Here is a 20988-nt window from a genome sequence, read left to right as displayed (position 1 = left end):
CAATTAACTTGTGACACTTTGTATGAGAATCATGTTTTAAATTTTTATAAAGTGTAAAAATATTTTAGTTATATTCAGTTGTTGTGATTAATCATTATCTCTTAGGAAGAAAGAAGTCTTTATGAATGAAATGACATCAAATGTGGGATATAGAGTATCTGTGGGTATTGTTAGGGATTGGTTCCAGAACCTCCCACCTTTAAGCATACAGAAATCTAGGGACTCTCAAGTACCTTATTAAAAAATGGTATAGTATTTTCACGTAACGTACACATATCTTCCTGTATGCTTTAAATCACCTCTAGAACACTATAATACCTAATACAATGTAAATACTACATAAATAGTTGTTGCACTGCATTATTTGGGAACAATAAGAATAAAGAAAGTCTATATATATTCAATATAGATACTTTTTTCTTCAAATACTTTTGATTCACAGTTGGTTGAATCTTTGGATGTAAAACCACAGGGAAAAAAAGGATGAGAAATGGAGAGGAGTAAACTTATTGCACTGCTGTTTTAACTCACAATTTCTATTATAAAACAGAAATAGAAAAAGAGGTAGAGAGGAAGAGGAGAAAGAAGAAGACTGAGAACAATGGAACCTATATTTTGTACTCCAAATTGATAATATTGAGAATCAAAGCAATCAGACTGTATGAGAAAGATTGATAAAAAAGCATATTAAATTTAAAAAACTGGAGCATCCCAGGGACTGCCTTTATCCAATTTTCATTTTTTGCACCAATCCATGAAACAGGCACCCTTCCTGCAATGCCTCATGTGGTCCTGGAAATAAGACTGCTCTAAGTGGTATTAAATCTTCTGCACACTGGGTACAATACTCCTCCGTAAACCCCAGCGCAATGAACGATCATATTCTTACAAGCACCAATACCAATTTAGCAAAAGGAACCAGAATTTACAGTCCAGATTATAGCAAATCATCAACATTCTCCTCCTCTGGCTTTCAGCTGGGAGACAAAACATTAGGCATTTTGAGGGTCTTTACCATCAGACATGTCCCCTAGGAGTAAATCCAGGTTGCCCCCTGCTTGTTAGAGACTGCTAGGAGAGGTTGAGTATGTGCTTGAAGCTGAGCGCTGACATTAAGTATTGGGACAAATTTCTTTGACATCAAACTTAGAGAAGTAGCACTAAGTGCTGAAAACACTGAGTCATCAATAGCAAAATGTCACTGGCTTACAGCCCTTCCCTAAAATAATGCTGGGGCACCATGAAAAATGTTCTTGTTAAATCCAAATGCTTAATTATGGATCACTTAAAAAACTGGCGTTGCAATTCTCCTTCTCTTTTAAAGCAATCTCTGCCTGAAGGAATATTGACAGCATTCTGCACTGGCTTCACTAGAGGATCCTGTACACGTAAAGAGTTGGAAAAAAAGATGAAGTATAGAAATAAGGTGTGTTTTGGAAGCACAATAGTAAGACTATGAGAAATGGGGAGGAACGAACTTATTATACTACTATTATAATGATAAAATCCAAGTTCTAGCCTGCCTAAGTCCTATGTAGTTTCTTTGCTAAGTTTTCCTTTGTGATCCTTCTTTAGGTATTGTTCTGGTGACAACATAAAAATTCAAGTGACTGTTTGATGATGAGGTTTTGTCTAGAGAACTCTCCAATGAATCCACTGTCTGAGGGGATACCTAGCTAGTTCCAGCCTTCCCCTGAGGCACTCAGCGAGAAGCAAATCAATTATAGTTCAAATAGGTTTGCTAGACCTAAGTCAACATTCTAGAGAAGCCTTTCAAAGTCTTGCTTCTGAAAAATACACAGCAATTTGGAAATTCATTTCCAAGACTTTATTTCCTTTCTTCTATCAATATTATTGTTTAAGGAATTGCTTTGGCAAACTTCCAGAGAGAGCCATAAATATAAAACCTATATTTCTCAATGGAAAACTTTTGTAGGGATTGGTAACATAAATGAAGTAAATCAGATATTCCTTCAGATATATGAGGGGCTGAACTGATTCAAATATTCTAAGACATCTGTGTCTAGAAATTAATGAACTATAGTGAATAATATATGACTCTATGAATACACATCAGCATTATTTTGAAGTATGGAGGATCAGGATAAAACATGTAAAAATTAGAAAAAATAGTATAATAAATAACGAACTATGTTATATATGTGTATATATATGTATGTATATATGTATGTGTATATATATATGTATGTATATACATATGTTTGTATGTATGTGTAATTACATATGTGCATTTATACACACATAAGCTTACCTTTAAAGGGTAAATACTACTGAGAAACTTTTCGTCTATACAATTTCTTATATAAGCTACTTTTCAAAGTAAAGCATTGTAGGAAAGTGAGCAAGTTGGACTCAAAATATAAATGACACATCTGTATGCTATGGGAGTAAGAAAAAAACAGGAATATGAAATAAATAAAACACAAGGCTTTCCATTTTCTTCAAATTCTTCCTTGAATTGTGTTTGGCTCTGCTTGATTCATTTATAATCTCCAGTTCTTCCCTGTACAGTTTTAAAATGCTCTCTCTACAATTTTTGATATCTTTGGCCTTGTTTGTTCTTCTAAACTGTTTGCAATTGGTAGGAACTTTCAGGTCAGTAACCTAGTCATTCAAAAGTATTTATCTAAGGCCTTATCTAGGGGGACTACTATTAAATTAGACAAAAGTCATATTTCACTAAGGAAAGTGGCATTTTATTTCTGTAGATCAAGTAACAACTTTGGGGGTGGATATTTTCTGTACAGCTTAAAACTGTACTGCTATCTGTCTCTTGTTTTACAAACACATTGTAAATAATGTTAAGGGGAAGCTTTGGTCTTATTTTATTCATCACAGTTGTCCTCTTCCTCCTCTTCCATCAATACTATATCAAGTTATGCTCCATTATTCACTTTATACTTATTATCTCTAATCTTTAACAATCTGGAAAATCAACTGTCATGGTCCTCATTTCCTAGAGTTAAGGAATCTCTAACTCAGAAGTTTAAGTAACTTACCACAGTCATACTTAAAATCATAAACTTATTTATGTGTTTAACTTAAAAGAGTTGCCCTAGGAGGAGGGAATGCACATAGTGAATTGGTGCCCTTAGCACAGTGTCACTACAGACTATCAAGGGAGAATTGAATAAAATAATAGTAAACACAATCTTTAACTTAGCACATGGTATAGAGAATAATCGTTAAATAGTTGTTCCTTTTTTGTAAGAAATACACATCAAAGGCCAGTTGAACTTTAGGCACAGAGATTCAGCCTTTCCTGTGATCATCATCTTTGTCAAGCACTGATCATGCTCCTGTGATTTCAGGGCATTATGCCAAGACCTCGAAACATGTCAAAATTACGCAACATATCTAGATACAGGGAAAATTATCAAGTTGTCTCTCTCTCTCATTCTATTTTGAAGTCCTATTTACACTAGAGAATGAGCCCAATGTGGTCAGACAGGCGAGAATGACCATGAACAAGTGTTCCAACCTCTTCATAGTGTGTTGTTAGGAAACAGCCTTGCATAGTTTCAGCACTGTATTGGTCACATAAGACATATTCAGTGAAAGTTACTGTTATTGTTGTCAGAGCTGTTATTCTTCTTATTATTATATAATTTTGAAAGTCCACAAGGAGTTGAAGGAACAACCCTCTCATGTTATGTTGACATGGGAATAATTGTCTGTCATCTTCCAGATACATGAAAGGAGGTTAAGATGTTTTTGCAACTTCTAAACGGTCCAAAATAGAATCATTGTATGTGGGAAAATAAATCTTAAAGAAAATAGCCACCCCAAAGAAGCAAATGCAGATTTCTGAGTCATCACAATCTTATGCAAATGTCCCTGCCATGAAAATTTTAGCTCAGTGGTCAGAGACCTCAACTTGAGAGAGCAACAGTTTCATTGCAAAGTGACTACCCTCAATGCAATTTTCAATAAGTTACAATAAAAATTGAGAAAGATCATGACCTCTACATTTAATTAAACTTCTTCATTGTCATTAAAAATATTTCCATTATCTTTCCACAAATTGTCAGTATGACAGTTGAATTCAATTTATTCTATTCTTTACTTCTTAATATTAGAACTCATATAATATATTGATAATTCCCATTTTCTTTTTCCAAACTTTATGCATAAATGGAAGTTTAAAATATCATAATTTGTCTTCTTGAAATATCAAGTTGAAGTATGCTACTCAAAGAATTTTTATTTTGTCATTTTCCTTTTGTTTTAATTTCAATAAAAAGAATACAGGCAAATGCTTTCAATTTAAGTGTTTTTTTTTGGGGAGGGGTCAGCTTTGGAAGAAGTAGGAACACAGAAAAAAGTCTTTCTCTTTGGAAAAACAGCTAAAGGCAGTAACAGATCATCACTAACAGAAGAAAAATGGCACAGCTGAGTTGAACTCAAAATATAATTGATTCCACCAGAATAAAAATGGAACAGAACCAAGAGATTATAATGAGAATCATTTTGGTGCTAGAGAAGACCCTTTTAACAATGGGCATACAGTCAGATTCTAGTGTGATTCTCATAGGCTCATTTTCCTTGTTCATGTTCCCAAGATAAAAGCCTCAAAAGAAGCAATGACATTTTAAATTGCTCAGCATCACTTGCAAATTTTTTTCTCTCTCTTTTTGGTGTTCCCAGGAAAAAATTATTTTCCCATGTTACTAGAAGAATGGCTTGTAAAGCAGCACTGTGAATGTACAAAGAACAACAGCAAGGGCAGCAGTGGAGAATTAGGGCACGGACAAAGAAAGGAAAATTACCTGTGGGCATTTGTTCCATGTTCCCCATTCAGACATGACACATTCACTAGGGCACAGGAGGGAACAGGGCTGAGTTTCCAGGGGTGTTTCATCACGGTTGCACAGGGTACTGTCCACAGCTCCACCTTCACTATCAGCTGTATTCACACACCTGTTAGGCAAGACCACAAGATAGCTTGATTGCTTAAAAGAGTAAGGTGTCAATTTAAAACACTTATGATGTGTCATAGCTACTGACCCTTCAAAGATATTAAAGAAAAAAGGTTAACAGAAAAGCTAAGCAAAGAAAAACTTTCCTTCCTTAGTCAGTGGTCCTTTATTGAGCAATAACTCAGTACAGAACTCTTTATTTAGCAGAGCGAGAAAGAAAAATGGAAAGATTACAGAAGGTGGTTATCCTTGAAGAACTCCCAGTCTCAAGAGACCTAGAATATATTTACTCAGGTCTAGCACTGAGGGAATGTGCCTTTTATTGTAATGAATCTTGAAGGCTTTTCTGAGTAAATCCATCACTTTGTAATAACCAGAGCCTTCGTACTTCCTGTGGATTTCCTAGAAGTTTCCAAATATATTTGCCAAACCTCCCTAATCTTTGTCCCACACATTTAAGGTAATAGGAAAGTAATATGAAAATCAATTAAATATGTTATTCTTTCAGGCATTTTTTACATTTCAGTATGGAATTTTGCTGTCACAAAGCAAAGGCCATAAACAAGCACTGTCACACAGCTCAGAAGCACTGAGCATAGATGTGTACCTTATACTTGCTTGGCCAACACTATACTTCAGGATTTGAGGTATGCCCAGGAAATGATGAGAATCATAATGCTATGGTTAGGGATAATGAAGATTCAATCAAAACTAAAGAATTAGATCACTATACACACCTACAAATGGTTTAAGTAAATGTTGAAAATATTAAGAGTTGGCAAAAATTTGGAGCAACTGTAATCTTACTCTGCTGGTGGAATGTAAACTGTTTTGAAAACTGGCTAGCAGTAACTACCCTATATAAGCCAACATTAATATAACTCATAATGGCGATGGGGTAGCATGGGAGGAATGGAGGAACTTTAGGGGAGGGAGAAAAAGGAAGGGGGTCAAGGGGTGGGAATGATGATGAAATGAGTTAGACATCATTACCCTAAGTACATGTATGAAGACAAGAATGGCGTGAAAGTATTTTGTGTACAATCAATGACTTGAAAAATTGTGCTCTATATGTATAATATGAAATGAATTGCATTCTGACATCATGTATAGCAAATTAGAATAAATAAATAATTTTAAAAAAAAGAAATGCATACAAATCCATATCAAAACAAGAGCAAAAGCTGATGGGAAATGTTGACAGGAGCACTAATCATAATCAACCAAACTAGAAACAACTCAATTGTTCTTAATAATAAAATAAATATATTGTGTTAAATTCATTGGGTTAAATACTATAGAATAATTAGAATATATACGACTGTTGTGTAAATGAGCATGCATGGGTGATGTTCATAAATGCAGTATTGGATAAAGAAAACCAGAAAAATACACACACACACACACACACACACACACACACACACATACACATTATGATTCCATTTATACAAAGATAGGAAAAAATAGAGGCAATATTAATGTATTGTATCAGATGTTAGAATAGTGGTTACCCTGTGGGGGGGAATGATTAATGATTGAGAAGGGCTTAGACATCTAGTCTGGTTACACAGGTGTTTACAGTGAGAATTCATCCAACAAGAACACTCCCCGCCATGATGGAAGCATTTCTCTCTGCTTATATCTCATAAGTTTATTTTTATGGTACTTATTTTTCATACCCAGGGGCACTTAAACACTGAGCCATATCCCCAGCTCTTTTTTGTATTTTGTTTAGGGACAGGGTCTCAATAATTTGCTTAGGGCCTTGCTAAGTTGTTCAGGCTGGCTTTGAAATCATCATCTTTCTATTTCAGCCTACCAAGTCCCTGGGATTACAGGCTTATGCCACTGTGCCCAGTGTCATAACATTATTTTAAAAATATTTTTTTCAAAAATATTGAACAGAGTCAGGCTAAGTGCAAGTCTTCTTTGCTGAGTGTTGAGATACAGTTATTATTTATTAATAATGATATATTTAGTAAATATTTTTGAGGGCATATTATGTTTTACATACCATGCTCTAGCTGAGGGGTTGGGATACAGAAACAAAACAAAACAAAACAAAACAAAAAAACCAGACATGGTCTCTTTCTTTATGGATGTTTTGCTCTAATGATATTGATAAAGGAGAAGATAAAAATGACAATGCCCTTAGCTGATCTGGTACGTTCAGGTATGGCAAAGTCATAACAGTGCTGTGCTGAGGAGCCTGGGTGCTCCCCAAATCATGGTATACTAATGAATTCTATCCTATGACTTAGGAGCTTCTTTACATTCAAATTAAAAATCGAAAAAGATGACTCGAGAAGTGTGCAGTCTTTTATCAGTCAGTGAAAAATACAAACAGATTTATGAGATGTAAGTGATGAAAAATTAGTTATTGTATGAAGGAGGTTATCAGAGGGAGGTAGACATGAGATGTTAGTAATGCCCTCTAATGTAGAGAGGCGTGGTACAGTGTCATCTATGGACTCTGTTCTCTCCTGTGGTAGTTGTCAGCAGGGGAAGGAGGGTCCATGGGAGAGCTTGGATCTGTCCCTGGACAAACTGAAAAATGCAGAAATTGCTTTCTTTCCTGCCTATGCATACTCAGCTGATGTTCTTTTATTATTTCACTAAGAAGAGAGAAGACTTCTGGGTAATGATATCTTATGAATGTATGCATTATTTTCTGTTCACTCCCAATATGCCACGAAAGCAATAATAAAGGAATTTGTTACCAAAGCAACAACAACAATAATAATAGTGGGGGTTGGAAAGGCATTACCTTACAAGAATGAAAACATGGGAGAGGACAACTGCAAAAATGGATGATAGACAGGCTCACAGTAACTGCCTTAACACACCGAGAAAACTGATTTCTAAGCTTTCAAGCAACAACAATAAAATTACTCCATTCCTACTACAGAACACATAAAAAATTCCGGATATGTAGCACCAAGTATCTGTAGACATGGGAATAAAAATTAAGCTGAAAAACTGGAGGTTTTATTGAAGTATGTTTTAAGAAGTACCCAGCTCCCCATATCCCCTCCCTCCCTTAACCCATGCAGTTGAGTGGTTGCCCCTCCCCCACCCTTGTGGGTAGCTGAAGGTTTGTTATCTGGAGAGGGTCTCAAAAGATTTACAGACTAGAGAACACCATAATGAAAAGAGGAGCTTAAGTAAAAGTTTACATGTTAAAAAAAAATCATCACAATTTGGGGGCTTCAACAACGAAATATACTTATAATCCTGTAGCATAGACATCCAACATGGGCCTCACAGCACTACATCAATATAGCAGGTGCATCAGAGCTTTGTTTCCAGGGATGAATCTGGTTTCTTGACTTTTGCATCACATCCCTTAGCAGCCCCTTCTCCACCTTTGAAGCCAGCAGCTTTGCGTCCCTCTGTGCCTGGCTTTTGTAGTCACATCTTCTTTACTTCTGCTCTTAAGAACCCTTGTGGGCTAATTGTTCCTCCCCCAGGCAACCCAGGAAAATCTCCCATTTCAAGTTCCTTACCTTAATCACATCTGCCAGGTCCATTTAGCCACAGGTAACCTACTTACAGATTCTAGGACTATGATGTGGATATCTTTGGGGACCATCATTCTATCTGCCACACACAATTTCTTCTTTCATTGGGTTTGCAAATACTGGGTGTTAGAATTATCTATTTTACACATGATAGACTTTTCTGGGGATTCTTTCCTGTCTAAGGGTAAGATGTAAAAGACTGAAATTAAGGATGTTCTCAAACGGAAAAAGAGTCCTCCCCTACAGATCCCTTACCTCTCTCTTCTTGGTCATCATTGCACTTGTACTCAATCTTCAGGGAATTTTCTGTATTTGCTATCAATGTCACTCTCCCTCCACTCCATTATTACTTCCTGAACACACTTTAATTGTGTTGTTATTGCCACTGAAGATAAACTTCTTATCAAAATCATCAACAGACTCCCCATTGCCAAATTCAGTGGTAAATTCTTAGCTCAGTAAACATCTGAAACAACTGATTACTTTATCTTTCTTGAAAAAATTCTCTGGCTTGTCTTCTCATTTTCTTTGTTTTCCTCCAATTCCCCAGACTCTAAGTTTCATTTGTAGAACCTTTCTCTTTGACTCTTTCTAACCATGAAAGTGGTAGTTCCTCAGGGCTCAAAATTTTATCAAAATACACTAAATTTATAAGCTAATGACACTCAAATTGATAACCTCACTGTCTCTCTTGAATTGCAACCTGTAATAGCTCAGCCAGTAGGCTAAAGTCACATCAGATCTGGTATGTACAAAAGCTGACTTTTGCTTTTTTCTCAAACCTGCTTCTAATGTTTCCCAATTCAACAAAATGGTGCCATCTTGCCTACTCTTGCTCAGGCCCTACAAACTAACAATCTTTTTTAATCCTCCTCCCCCTCCCTCCCCCCCCCCTCCCCCTCCTCCTTTTTTCTTCAGCAAATCCTATGTTTTAGATCTTCAAAGTGTATTCAAAGTTTGACTTTCTCATCACCTCCACTGCTATTAAAATCCAATCCAACTATCATCATCTTCACTGCTACTAAAATCCAACCCATCAACCCCTCTCACCAGGAATTCTGCAAGGACCCAAATCTATATCCTTGCTTCCAAAATACTATTTTCAAATTTAAATAAGACGATGTAATTCCCTTCTATCCCAAACCTTCCATAGCTTCATGGAGTCATGCTGCTGTTAGAACAACACCCTGTCTTTATTTTAGAATATACCACATGGTCTGAATACTGGCACTAGCCATATGGGATATCTTACTATTCTTCCAACAAGCCAAGAAGTTTCCAGTTTTACATAGTCCTTCCTCCTAGGATTCTCCTTCTGTACATATTCACATTCATTCAGGTTTCTCAGTTTATTTGGGTCTATGCTTATACATCATAAAATTGTATCTTTCTAAAACAGTAACCCCCATCATTCCAACTCAGTTTTATTTTTTCTTCTTGACATTTCATAGCAAAGACATCTCATTATATATGAACTTCTGAGCTTAATTTTTCTCTACTGATGTATTCCTTGATGAGATAAACATATTTTTTTGTTTTTTTTTTATGTTATGTGCCTTGAGCAGCATCTAATGTATAGAAAGCAAATGATCCTAAATGTGCTTTGAGTTGTCAAGTGATTGCAATCCAGGACAAACCATAAAGATATTCTTTAGTTCAGAGGTTTTAAGAAAGATATGTTATGGTTTGGATGTGAGGTGTCTTCTAAAAGGTCATATGTGAAACAATGAAAGAAGGTTCAGAGGAGAAATGATTGGGTATGAGAGCCTTAACCCAATCAGTGAATTGATCCCTTGATAGAATTAACTGAGTGGTAACTGAAGGCAGGTAAGGTGTGGCTGGAGGTGGTGGGTCATTTGGGACATGCCTTTGGGGTATATATTTGTTGTGCTGAGCTTAGTCTGTCTCTGCTTCTGATCATCATGTGAGTTGCTTTCTTCTGCCACACTCTTCCGCCATGATATTCTGCCTCACCTCCAGCCCTTAAGAATGGATCTAGCTTCTATGGATTGTGACCTCTTAAACTGTGAGGCCTGAAATAAACTTTTCCTCCTCTAAAATTGTTCTTGCTGCTCTTTCAGTCACAGCAGCAAAAGAGTTGTCTAAAATAATATATAAACTGTTTTATTAATAGTTTTTATAATAGTTTGGAATGCAAGGTGCCTGGAAGATTAGCTTCATGTATTTAAATGTAACCATGCACATGAAGCATGTTATACAATGATTACATAATAGTTTGCTAGGACTGCATAACCAAATACCATATACAGGGTGATATCAAGAGCATAAATTTATTTTCTCCTAATTCTGGAGGTTAAAAGTCTGAGTTCAAGGTGTTGGTAAGATTGGTTTCTTCTCAGGCCTCTCTCGTTGGCTTGCAGATGGCCATCTTCTCTCCTGTGTCCTTTTTTTTTTTTTTTTTTTTTTTTGGTACCAGGGATGAAACACAGAGGTGATTAACCACTAAGTCACATACCCAGACCTTTTTTATGTTTAATTTTAGAGCAGGATCTCCGTCAGATACTTAGGGCCTCGATAAGTTGCTAAAGCTGGCTTTGAACTTGCAATTCTCTTGCCTCAGCCTCCTGAACTGCTGGGATTGCAGGTATGCACCACTGTGCCTGGCTCTTGTGTTTTCATGTGGTCTTTTTTCTGTATGTATCTGTGTCCTAGTCTCCCCTTATAAGGACACCAGTCAGATTGGTTTAGGACCCAAGCCAAGGACTTCATTACCTTAACTATCTCTTCATCTCCAAACATAGTCACCTTATAAGATAAGAGATGAGAGCCCTGACTCATGAATTTGGGGGGGAATAATTAACCAATTTTAGAACTCATATTTGGTTGTGTGTATGGATTTTTTTTTTTAAAATCAGGCTCCAGAGGTTTGAGCTGAGCAGTATGGCTGAAAGACCCACCTGTGTATTTTCTTCAACCTGATGCAATTCTGCCAGTACTAATTTGTTTTCTTAAAGTATTCTGTCTCTCTTGAGATTTTCTTTTAATATTGCTAAGAAGTGGGAACGGAACAAGAGTAAGAGATGCCACATCTCATTTGCATATTACTGTATCAACTGGGTTGGCCAGTCTTTCTTCAAAACCATGTGAGAATAAGACATAGGAGGAGATTTTGAACAGAAAACGGTAAAAGCACAAAGTTTGTGAAAACCTAAGCACATGATTTCTAGGAGAAAGAGCAATAGACAGAAGGAAAGAAAGGGACTTGGTCTACTAGCCATTTTCTTGGGTTGGTGATAAGAAGCACCTTAATAATTTTGCCTTCAGTTAGACTACATGCCTACCTGTGATTTCACAACTTAGGGAAGGTCAAAGGTATATGCTGCTCATAGTGGCACACACCTGTACTGCCAGCTACTGTGGGATCCAAGGCAGGAGGATCACAAGGTCAAGGTGAGTCTGGGTAACTTAACAAGACCACTTCTGTTTTAGTCAGCTTTTTTGTTCCTGTGATTAAAAGACCTGACCAGAACAATGGTAGAGGAAGAAAAGTTTATTTGGGGGGCTCATGGTTCCAGAGGATTCAGTCTTCAGAAGACTGGCTCCATTCCTTGGGGCTCAGGGTGAGGCAGAACACTATGGCAAGGCGGTGCACAAGATAATCAGGAAGTTGAAGACTCCACTCACCAGATACAAAATACCTACACCAACACAACCCCCAATGCCCACCTCCTCCAGCCACATCCTTCCTGCCTTCAGTTATCACTCAGTTAATCTCCATCAGAGTATTAATTTAATGATTACTTTAAGGCTTTCATAACCCAATCATTTCTCCTCTAACCTTCTTGCTTTGTCTCACACATGAGTTTTGGGACACACTTCACATCCAAACCATAACACTATCTCAGAATAAAAATAGAATGATGGGGGTGTAGATTAGTGGTAGTGTACCCTGGATTCAATTCCCAGTACCAGACCCAAGAAAAAGGTGGTTATATACTGAATTACTGAATAAAGTTTCACTAATGTTGAATAATGGTCAACACACTCATAAGCTCTGCTTTGACAACTGATTTTCATCTAACAGTTAACTCAACAGCCAGCTGATTTAGGCACTTTCTGACAATTTAAAATGGCATTTCATAATTCTGGCAAAAATACCATTCGTATACAACTAAATAGTTGACTATACTATGTTTTCTTTATTTTACATAATAATTATTGCGTATGAATATTTTAACTTTTGATTGTAAGGTCTTTATGTTTATTGCCATTACCCTTATTGGATAAAGAAATGATTCTTTATTCTTTCAAGTCATTTCCAAACAAACCAACTTGACAAACTCATATCAAGTGTACCCTTTGGTTACCACTGCTGTATTTACAAAACAAAACCTTTAAGCAAGATCTCTCAGCACAGCATTTCCAAATTCCCTTAGAGATGTGCTCTTTTTATATTAAAATCCACAGCTACTATTCATAGGAATGTCATATTTTAGTTTCCAAAGCTAATTGTGGAGTTTTAAATTGACTTTTTCAATCTATAGGCATCCCAAAATAGTAAACATCTATCAACTACACTAATGATAGTGTGGAGAGAGAGAGAGAGAGAAACAGACAGAGAGAGTAAGTTAAAACATCCTAATCTGTCAGCACTGGTGGCCAAGTATCAGTGGAGTGATACCAGCTTATTCCATGCGCTGGCTTTCCTACCAGTTGAAATGCAGGAAACACTATTGGGGCTGCATTGCAGAGGAAATCTCATTAAAACAGGGCTGGTTAAAATACATATGCTTCCAAGGATGCCATGAAGATGAGCAAAAGCCAGAGTACATGGTGATAAAGAGCAAGGTTTAGTTAGATAGGGAACACTGTTGTTTTTATTTTTTTTTTAAATGTAAGTTCTGATGTTCCCACCTCCCAAATCTCTCCGTTTTCACACACCTGATTTTCCTAGTTTGTGTTCCTCTTCCACAACGCGGAGACCTCAGCTCATTATTGATTTTGCATGGAGACCAGTTTTCTACAACCCAGGAATACTGATTGCACTCACTGTAACACGGGACTGCCTCATGCACCTGTCAAGAACAGGAAAGAATAAAAAAAAAAATTATGTGGAACTCTCTAAGTTATAGAAAAATCACTTATCTGTTAGTAATACCTGCTGAATATAACCCAATAAATAACACTCTGGCCCAGACTGCCAAATTACATTCCTTGGAAGATGTGGTTGACTTATCTGAATTTACTGAGTTGCCTGAAGAAGCATACAGGGAAATACTTCAACTAAAATATGATCTATGCCTTCACAGAAGAGAACAAAGGACAGGAATTTCTTAGCACCATGAATAGAAATTCCATTATCATTTCCTCAAAGAGCTCACATGGTATCTGTGAGATGGTCCAACTCTTAACTACATGGCATATTTTATTCTCAGATGTACTTTTGCATGTCAATTTAAACAATTATGTATTAAGAAATTTCATGCTGAATATAAGCATTCCTAAGAATGCATAAGGCAAGTGGTATTATTTGCACTGGAAATTTCTTCTTATGCCTCCAAACAGTCAATGCTAATAGGCAATCATTTAGCCTCTTGGGCACTGTGGCTTCATATGAATGGAGTTATTTGTAGGATGTTTTCATAGCATGGCTAACACACACACACACACACACACACACACACACACACCACACCTCACAAGACAGCTACTGCCAGACTGTTAGTGGTTCCTTGTGATTACTGACTATCAACAGTTATAATTTTATGGTGAAAACAATGAGTACATTTAGTAAATTCTTAGGTAACTTCTTTTGCATTTGTTTGTGGGATTTTTTCCCCCTGAAATGGCATTTGAATGGGCAGCCAGTTCAGTTTGTCAATCTTTTTGAAGCTGCATTTATCAGTCATGTCTCCTCAATATGAAACAGAACCTTATCCATAAGTAAGAGAAGCAATGAAAAGAAGGTTGCTTCATAGCATGATTCCACCCAGAAGGCTCCAAAGATGGAGCTAGTACAGGTGTACTGGAAAAGAACAAACGGCTCACCAATTACCAATACAATTAATTAATGCTCTTCCTTTTAAATAAGAATTTAATACCAGTCCTTCCCTCTTTTTGCCTTTCTAATTCCATAAAAGTGTGAATGATGACTAGGCAGTGCTTTCCAAACACAACCACTCGTTGTATGTTCCCACTAAATTCGAGGGCGAGCACTCTGTAATGGGATAATCAGAAAACAAGATTGGAGCTCTGTCAGCACGTTAGCCGGAAATCAAAAGAGAAAAGGTGATTTGTGAGGCTACTTTTTGGGAGTCACAAATAATGTCAGAAACTATTTTTAACCATGGGGTTCTATTTGGCTCTCTCCCTCAGAGCTCCCAGGGAAAAGAGAAACCACAAGGTAAAGGATATGTGAGGGCAAAATCAAAGGAGATGGGAAAAGAGAAGTTGAAATGGTGTGAGGAAAGTAAGGAATTAAGTAATAAATGGATTGCATCTCATGCTGTAAATGCGGACAGGAGTGGAATGAAAGGGCCAGGAGAGGCTCCAATATGAATAAGGAGGTGAGAGTTTGTAACTGAGAAAAGTCTGCCCTCCAAAACTCATAGGGTAGTAAAGAAGAAAAAAAATCTACAAAAATGAAAATGCATGACCCCAACACAACAGATCCTAGGAAACAGAGCTAGCAGTGGAAGGTGGAGCTGGCCTGATTGCACCATGTACATGATGCTTTCACTGACTTTATGGATTCCTTCTATAATCTTCAATAAATATCAATGTATATTAATTTAAACAAAGCATTTTGGCTTTCATATGAAATATAAGAAAGTATCTCCACCAAAAAACCTTTTTACAAATAAGAGATAAGCTAAAAATTATTTAAAAAGAATTTCCCCTACATTTCACACCTGAACCTAAGAACAAATGGATGGCTATCCTCTTTGACATGGATGTATTTTTTTTCTAAAGCTATCAATGCAAGGTAGAGCATTTATGTCCCCTTCTCTTTCATATGAAACCCAAAGTCAGAATGAGAAGGAAAACCTGTCAAGTTGTATGTTCCTTTGGTCTAAACATTTGATTCCTTATTCATGTATTAGCTACCTGCTTTAACTCTGTATGCTCCCATGCTTCCCCCTGTGGCAGTGTAGCTAACCACAAGGACAGGCTATTGGAAGACAAGACAGGTCTTTGTGGGAAGATATTAAGCTATTTTTCTTAACTGTGAAAACAGTATTTCTTAAAAAAGATTTCCCATCCACATGGAATTACTTGATCTGTTGCCCCTTATGTGTCTAAGTTTTATATTTTTTGGTACCGGGGATGGAATCCAGGTCCTTGCAAATGCTAGGCAAGTGCTCTACCACTGAGCTATAGTTCCAGCCCATCTGCTATTTAAAAATGTCTTCATGCTATTCATTCTACCTAACAAATCTTTGCTCTTCTTTCAAAGCCCAAATAAATCCTTCCACCTCCAGAGTTCAGGGTTGGCATGCTTTGGGCTGAGGTGTGTGTGGTGGTTAGGGCCCAGCAGTGCTACTAGGAGAACAAACAGGTTTGAAAGTCATCACCTTGAGTCCTTTTCTGTGTTTCTTTTCCTCTCAGTACTTTTTTCTTTTCCTCACCTTAGTCCTAAATACACATATGGCCACTTTGTACCTTAAATACTGCTCACAGAAATGCAATTTGTACTCTATATACCTGTAGTCTTGTGTGTCTCCTGGGGAAAAGAAAAATAATAACTAGTGAGTCTCAGGCAGGGAGGGGTTATGTATTCATGAAGTTTATATTTTCCAAGACATGGGGTGAATGGAGGTATCTAATCAGTATTTATTGAGTTGAAACTACTTTTTGAAGAGTCCCAGGCTGTAAGTAGCCTTCATTTAATTCTCTAGAGAAAACAGGCCCAAAGAGGTGCTTAAAACACAAAGCACAATAAGAAGGAACACAAATGGAAACATTGTCTTTCTCTAATGTAACTTGGGTGAAGAATAGCTATCACTCTGTCACTAAAAAGTGCAGCTTCACAGTTCTGTAGAAAGGAAAGGCTGGCCTGGGAGAACTTCGAGAACTGGCTCCTTAAAACTCCAGTCTACTGGGCAAGGACTCTTACCTGGAGGACCAAAAACACTCACAAAAGGCAAGAATGAAACAGGGCATTCAAGGATAGAAATTTACTACCCAGGTGTCTGATTTCTTCTCCTAAGTCTTTAATGTTCTAGTTATTGCACATTGTCGTTTAGTTGGTGCTTATATATTATTGTAGTTTTATAATGGGAATGGGTTACAGCATGGACTTTATCATAAGAAAATGTTCTGAAGGAGAGAAATGAGCCTTGATAAAATTAAATGAAAATCATTTCACAAATTAGAAATAAAATAACAGGGTATTTTTTAAGAGAGAGAGAGAGAGAGAGAGAGAGAGAGAGAGAGAATGAATTTTAATGTTTATTTTTTAGTTTTCGGCGGACACAACATCTTTGTTGGTATGTGGTGCTGAGGATCAAACCCAGGCCGCACGCATGCCAGGCGAGTGTGCTACCGCTTGAGCCACATCCCCAGCCCAACAGGGTTTTTTTAGATACTAAAAAAAGAAAATGCCAGGGAAAAAATCTAAATCCTATCAATGCAATTGAAACTAAAAAACAATTTGAAAAATTAACAAAACAATAAAGCTGGTTCTTTTAAAAAAATAAATAAAATTGACAAACTCTTAGCCACTCTAATGAAAATAAGGAGGGAGAAAACTCAAATTACTAAAATCTGTTATGAAAAAGGAAATATCATAACAGACACTATTAAAATACAGAAGAAAATTAGAAACAATTTGAAAATTTATATTTCAGGAAAACAGAAAACCTCAAGGCACTGAGCCATACGATCAACACAAACTGACTCAAGAGGACATACAAAATTTAAACAGATCAATTTCAAGGAAGGAAATAGAAAATATCATCAAAAGCCTACCAACCATGAAAAGTCCGGGACCAGATGAATTCACAGCTGAATTCTATAAGACTTACAAAGAAGAATTAATACCAATACTTCTCATATTATTCCATGAAATAGAAAAGGAAGAAAGCCGTCCAAACTCATTCTATGAAGCTAGCATCATCCTGATACCAAAACCAAGGCAGAGACACATCAAAGAAAATGTCAGACCAAAATCCCTGATGAACATTGACGCAAAAATTCTCAATAAAATTCTGGAAAATTGAATTAAAAAACATTTAAAAAATAGTGCACCATGATCAAGTGGGCTTCATTTTAGGGATGCAAGATTGGTTCAACATATGGAAATTAATACATATAATTCATCACATCAGTAGACTTAAAGATAAGAATGATATGATTATATCAATCGATGCAGAGAAAGAATTTGACAAAATAAAGCACCCTTTCATGCTTAAAACACACAAAAAACTAGGGATAGTAGAAACATACCTCAACATTGTAAAAACTATCTATGCAAAACTCAAGGTCAACATCATTCTAAATGGAGAAAAATTGGAAGTATTCCCTCTAAAAACTGGAACAAGACAGGGGTGTTCTCGTTTGCCACTTCTGTTCAACATAGTCCTTGAAACACTAGGCAATGCAATTAGACAGAAACAGGAAATTAAAGGAATACAAATAGGAAAAAAATAACTCAAACTATCATTATTTGCTGACAACATGATTCCATAGTTGGATGATCCAAAAACTCCACCAGAAAATTTGTAGAATTAATTAACGAATTCAGCAAATTAGCAAGATATAAAATCAATACCCATAAATCAAAGGCATATCTGTACATCAGTGGTGAATCCCCTGAAAGAGAAAATAGGAAAACTACCCCAGTCTCAATAGCCTCAAAAAAAAAAAAATCAAATACTTGGGGATCAACTTAAAGAAAATAGGTAAAAAAGACCTCTACAATGAAAACTATAGGACACTAAAGAAAGAAATTAAAGAAGACCTCAGAAGTTGGAAAGATCTCCCATGCTCTTGGATAGGCAAAATTAATATTGTCAAAATGGCCATACTACTCAAAGTGCTATACAGATTCAATGCAATTCCAATTAAAATCCTAACGTTATTCCTTACAGAAATAGAAAAAGTAATCGTGAAATTCATTTAAAAAAACAAGAGACTCAGAATAGCCAAAGTGATCCTTATCAGGAAGAGAGAAGCAGGAGGCATCACAATACCAGACCTCAAACTATACTACAAAGCTATAGTAACAAAAATGACATGGTATTGGCACCAAAATAGACTTGCAGACCAATGGTACAGAATAGAAGGCACAGAGAAAAACCCACATAAATACAGTTATTTCATATTAGACAAAGGTGCCAAAAAACATATATTAGAGAAAAGATAGCCTCTTCAACAAATGGTGCTGGGAAAACTGGAAATCCATCTGCAACAAAATGAAATTAAACTCTTTCTCTCACCATACACAAAACTCAACTCAAAGTGGATCAAAGACCTAGGAATTAGTCTAGAGACCCTGTACCTAATAGAGAAAAAAGGTAGGCCCAAATCCCTATCACATCATATTAGGCCCTAACTTCCTTAAGATTCCTAAAGTGCAAGAAATAAAATCAATAATTAATAAATGGGATGTATTCAAATTAAAAAGCTTCTTCTCAGAAAAAGATACAATCAATGAGGTGAATAGAGATCTTACATTTTGAAAATAAATTTTTGCTACATACATGTCAGATAGGGCACTAATCTCCAGGATATATAAAGAACTCAAAAAATTAATACAAAATACAAACAACCAAGTCAATAAATGGGCTAAGGAGTTGAACAGATACTTCTCAGAAGAAGATACATATTCAATCAACAAATATAGGAAAAAATGTTAAAATCTCTAGTAATTAGAGAAGTACAAATCAAAACTACTCTAAGATTTCATCTGACTCCAGTCAGAATGCAGTTATATCAATACAGACAACAATAAATGTTGGTGAGGATATGGGGAAAAGGTACACTCTCATACATTGCTGATAGGACTGTTAATTGGTGCAACCAATCTGGAATGTAGTATGGAGATTCTTTAGAAAACTTGGAATGGAACCACCATTTGACCCAGCTATCCCACTCCTCAGTCTATACCCAAAGGACTTAAAATCAGCATATTATAATAGCACAGCCACATCAATTGAGCCACAGCAGCTGAATTCACAAAAGGTAAACTGTGGAAGCAAACTACATGCCCTTCAATAGATGAATGAATAAAGAAACTATGAGATATATATATATATATATATATATATATATATATATATACACACACACACACACACACACACACACACACACATACACAATGGAATACTATTCAGCATTAAAAGAGAATAAAATCATGGCATTTGTAGGTAAATGTATGGAGTTGGAGAATATCATACTAAGTGAAGTAAGACAATCTCAAAAAACCAAAGTCTGAATGTTCTCTCTGATAAGTGGATGCTGATCCATAACAGGGAGAGGGGAGGCATGGGAAAAATGGAGGATCGTTGATGGGCAAAGGGGAAGGACGGTAAAGAGGGTGCATGGGGCAGGCAAGATGGTGGAATCATAGACATCATTACCCTAGGTACATGTATGATTGCACATACAGTGTGATGCTATGTTGTGTACAATCAGAGAAATGGAAAATTGTGCTACAATTGTGTAAAAATAAATAAATAAATAGATAGGTAGGTAGATAGTTAAATAAATAAATAAATAAATTTTAGGGGGAAAAAACCCCTAAATCCTCTGAGAGCAACATGGTTTCATTCTAGAAACAGATTTATTTATTACTTCTGAATTGGGGACATGGGTTTTTATAATTTTGCCAGTTCCAGATTCATATCATAAATGCGTTCATTTTTTTTTAATATTAAATAAGCCTCTGCTCATTGCAATTGATCATTTTTAATGATGTACTGTTTTCTGATATGTGTACTGACTATCTGGCATAAACCTGGGCCATGGTCTCACTGGAAAGGAATTTCATGGATCTGATTTTCTATTGCAATCAACTTCTGTTCCAGTGAGGCTCCCAGTCAAGACCCAGGTAGAATTCAGGCTTGATATCTCCTCCATATTGGCTACTGTGGCTATATAGTAGAACTTGGAAATCAATTCCAAGGCCTGTCTGGAACCAGAGATGCTAACAAGTCAGACCAGGGTCTGTCCCATTGGAATGTGAGAGGAAATGGTCCCTAGGAGTAGTGAGGTCTTTTAGTAAAGAACTATGCGGTCCCTTCTCTTCCAATTGTTGTGAGCCCTTTATATAAGATGTACAAATTTGCCTCTGATAAAAAGTCCAGGATCTTCAGTCCTTAATTCAAAGAATTTCCCTCCTAACCCTTCTCTATCTATCCATGCTTTCTCTCTTTCCCTTTGGCTCATACTTTTCCTCCACAGGGGTTCCCCGGGATACATGCTCCCTCAACTTACAAAATTCTGACCTTTTTCTTATTCAGTCAGTAACTATGTTGTTCTTCCATTCTGATGGGTACAGAAGACTGGAAAGTATCCCATTTATACAAAGAACTTTTGTTTCTATTGTTGTCAGTCAT

The 20988-nt window shown here is 36.5% G+C and overlaps 1 protein-coding gene across 1 annotated transcript in view; it reads right to left on the bottom strand.

Moving 5' to 3' along the window:
• Nucleotides 1–20988, bottom strand: part of THSD7B (thrombospondin type 1 domain containing 7B) — a gene marked incomplete at its 3' end in the record, with an annotated part of 851308 nt that overhangs the window by 90685 nt on the left and 739635 nt on the right. Inside the window, exons 16-17 of the mRNA XM_081262010.1 lie at nt 13367–13500; nt 4791–4941 (exon numbers count right to left, since the gene is read on the bottom strand). Coding sequence (XP_081118136.1) covers nt 4791–4941; nt 13367–13500 — 285 coding nt within the window. The remainder of the gene's footprint in view (nt 1–4790; nt 4942–13366; nt 13501–20988) is intronic.

Source organism: Spermophilus citellus (genome assembly GCF_964194105.1).
Source record: "Spermophilus citellus genome assembly, chromosome: 11".
Taxonomy (NCBI): domain Eukaryota; kingdom Metazoa; phylum Chordata; class Mammalia; order Rodentia; family Sciuridae; genus Spermophilus; species Spermophilus citellus.
The sequence above is the reverse complement of the archived record's forward strand: the minus strand, read 5'-3'. Positions and strand labels throughout refer to the sequence as shown.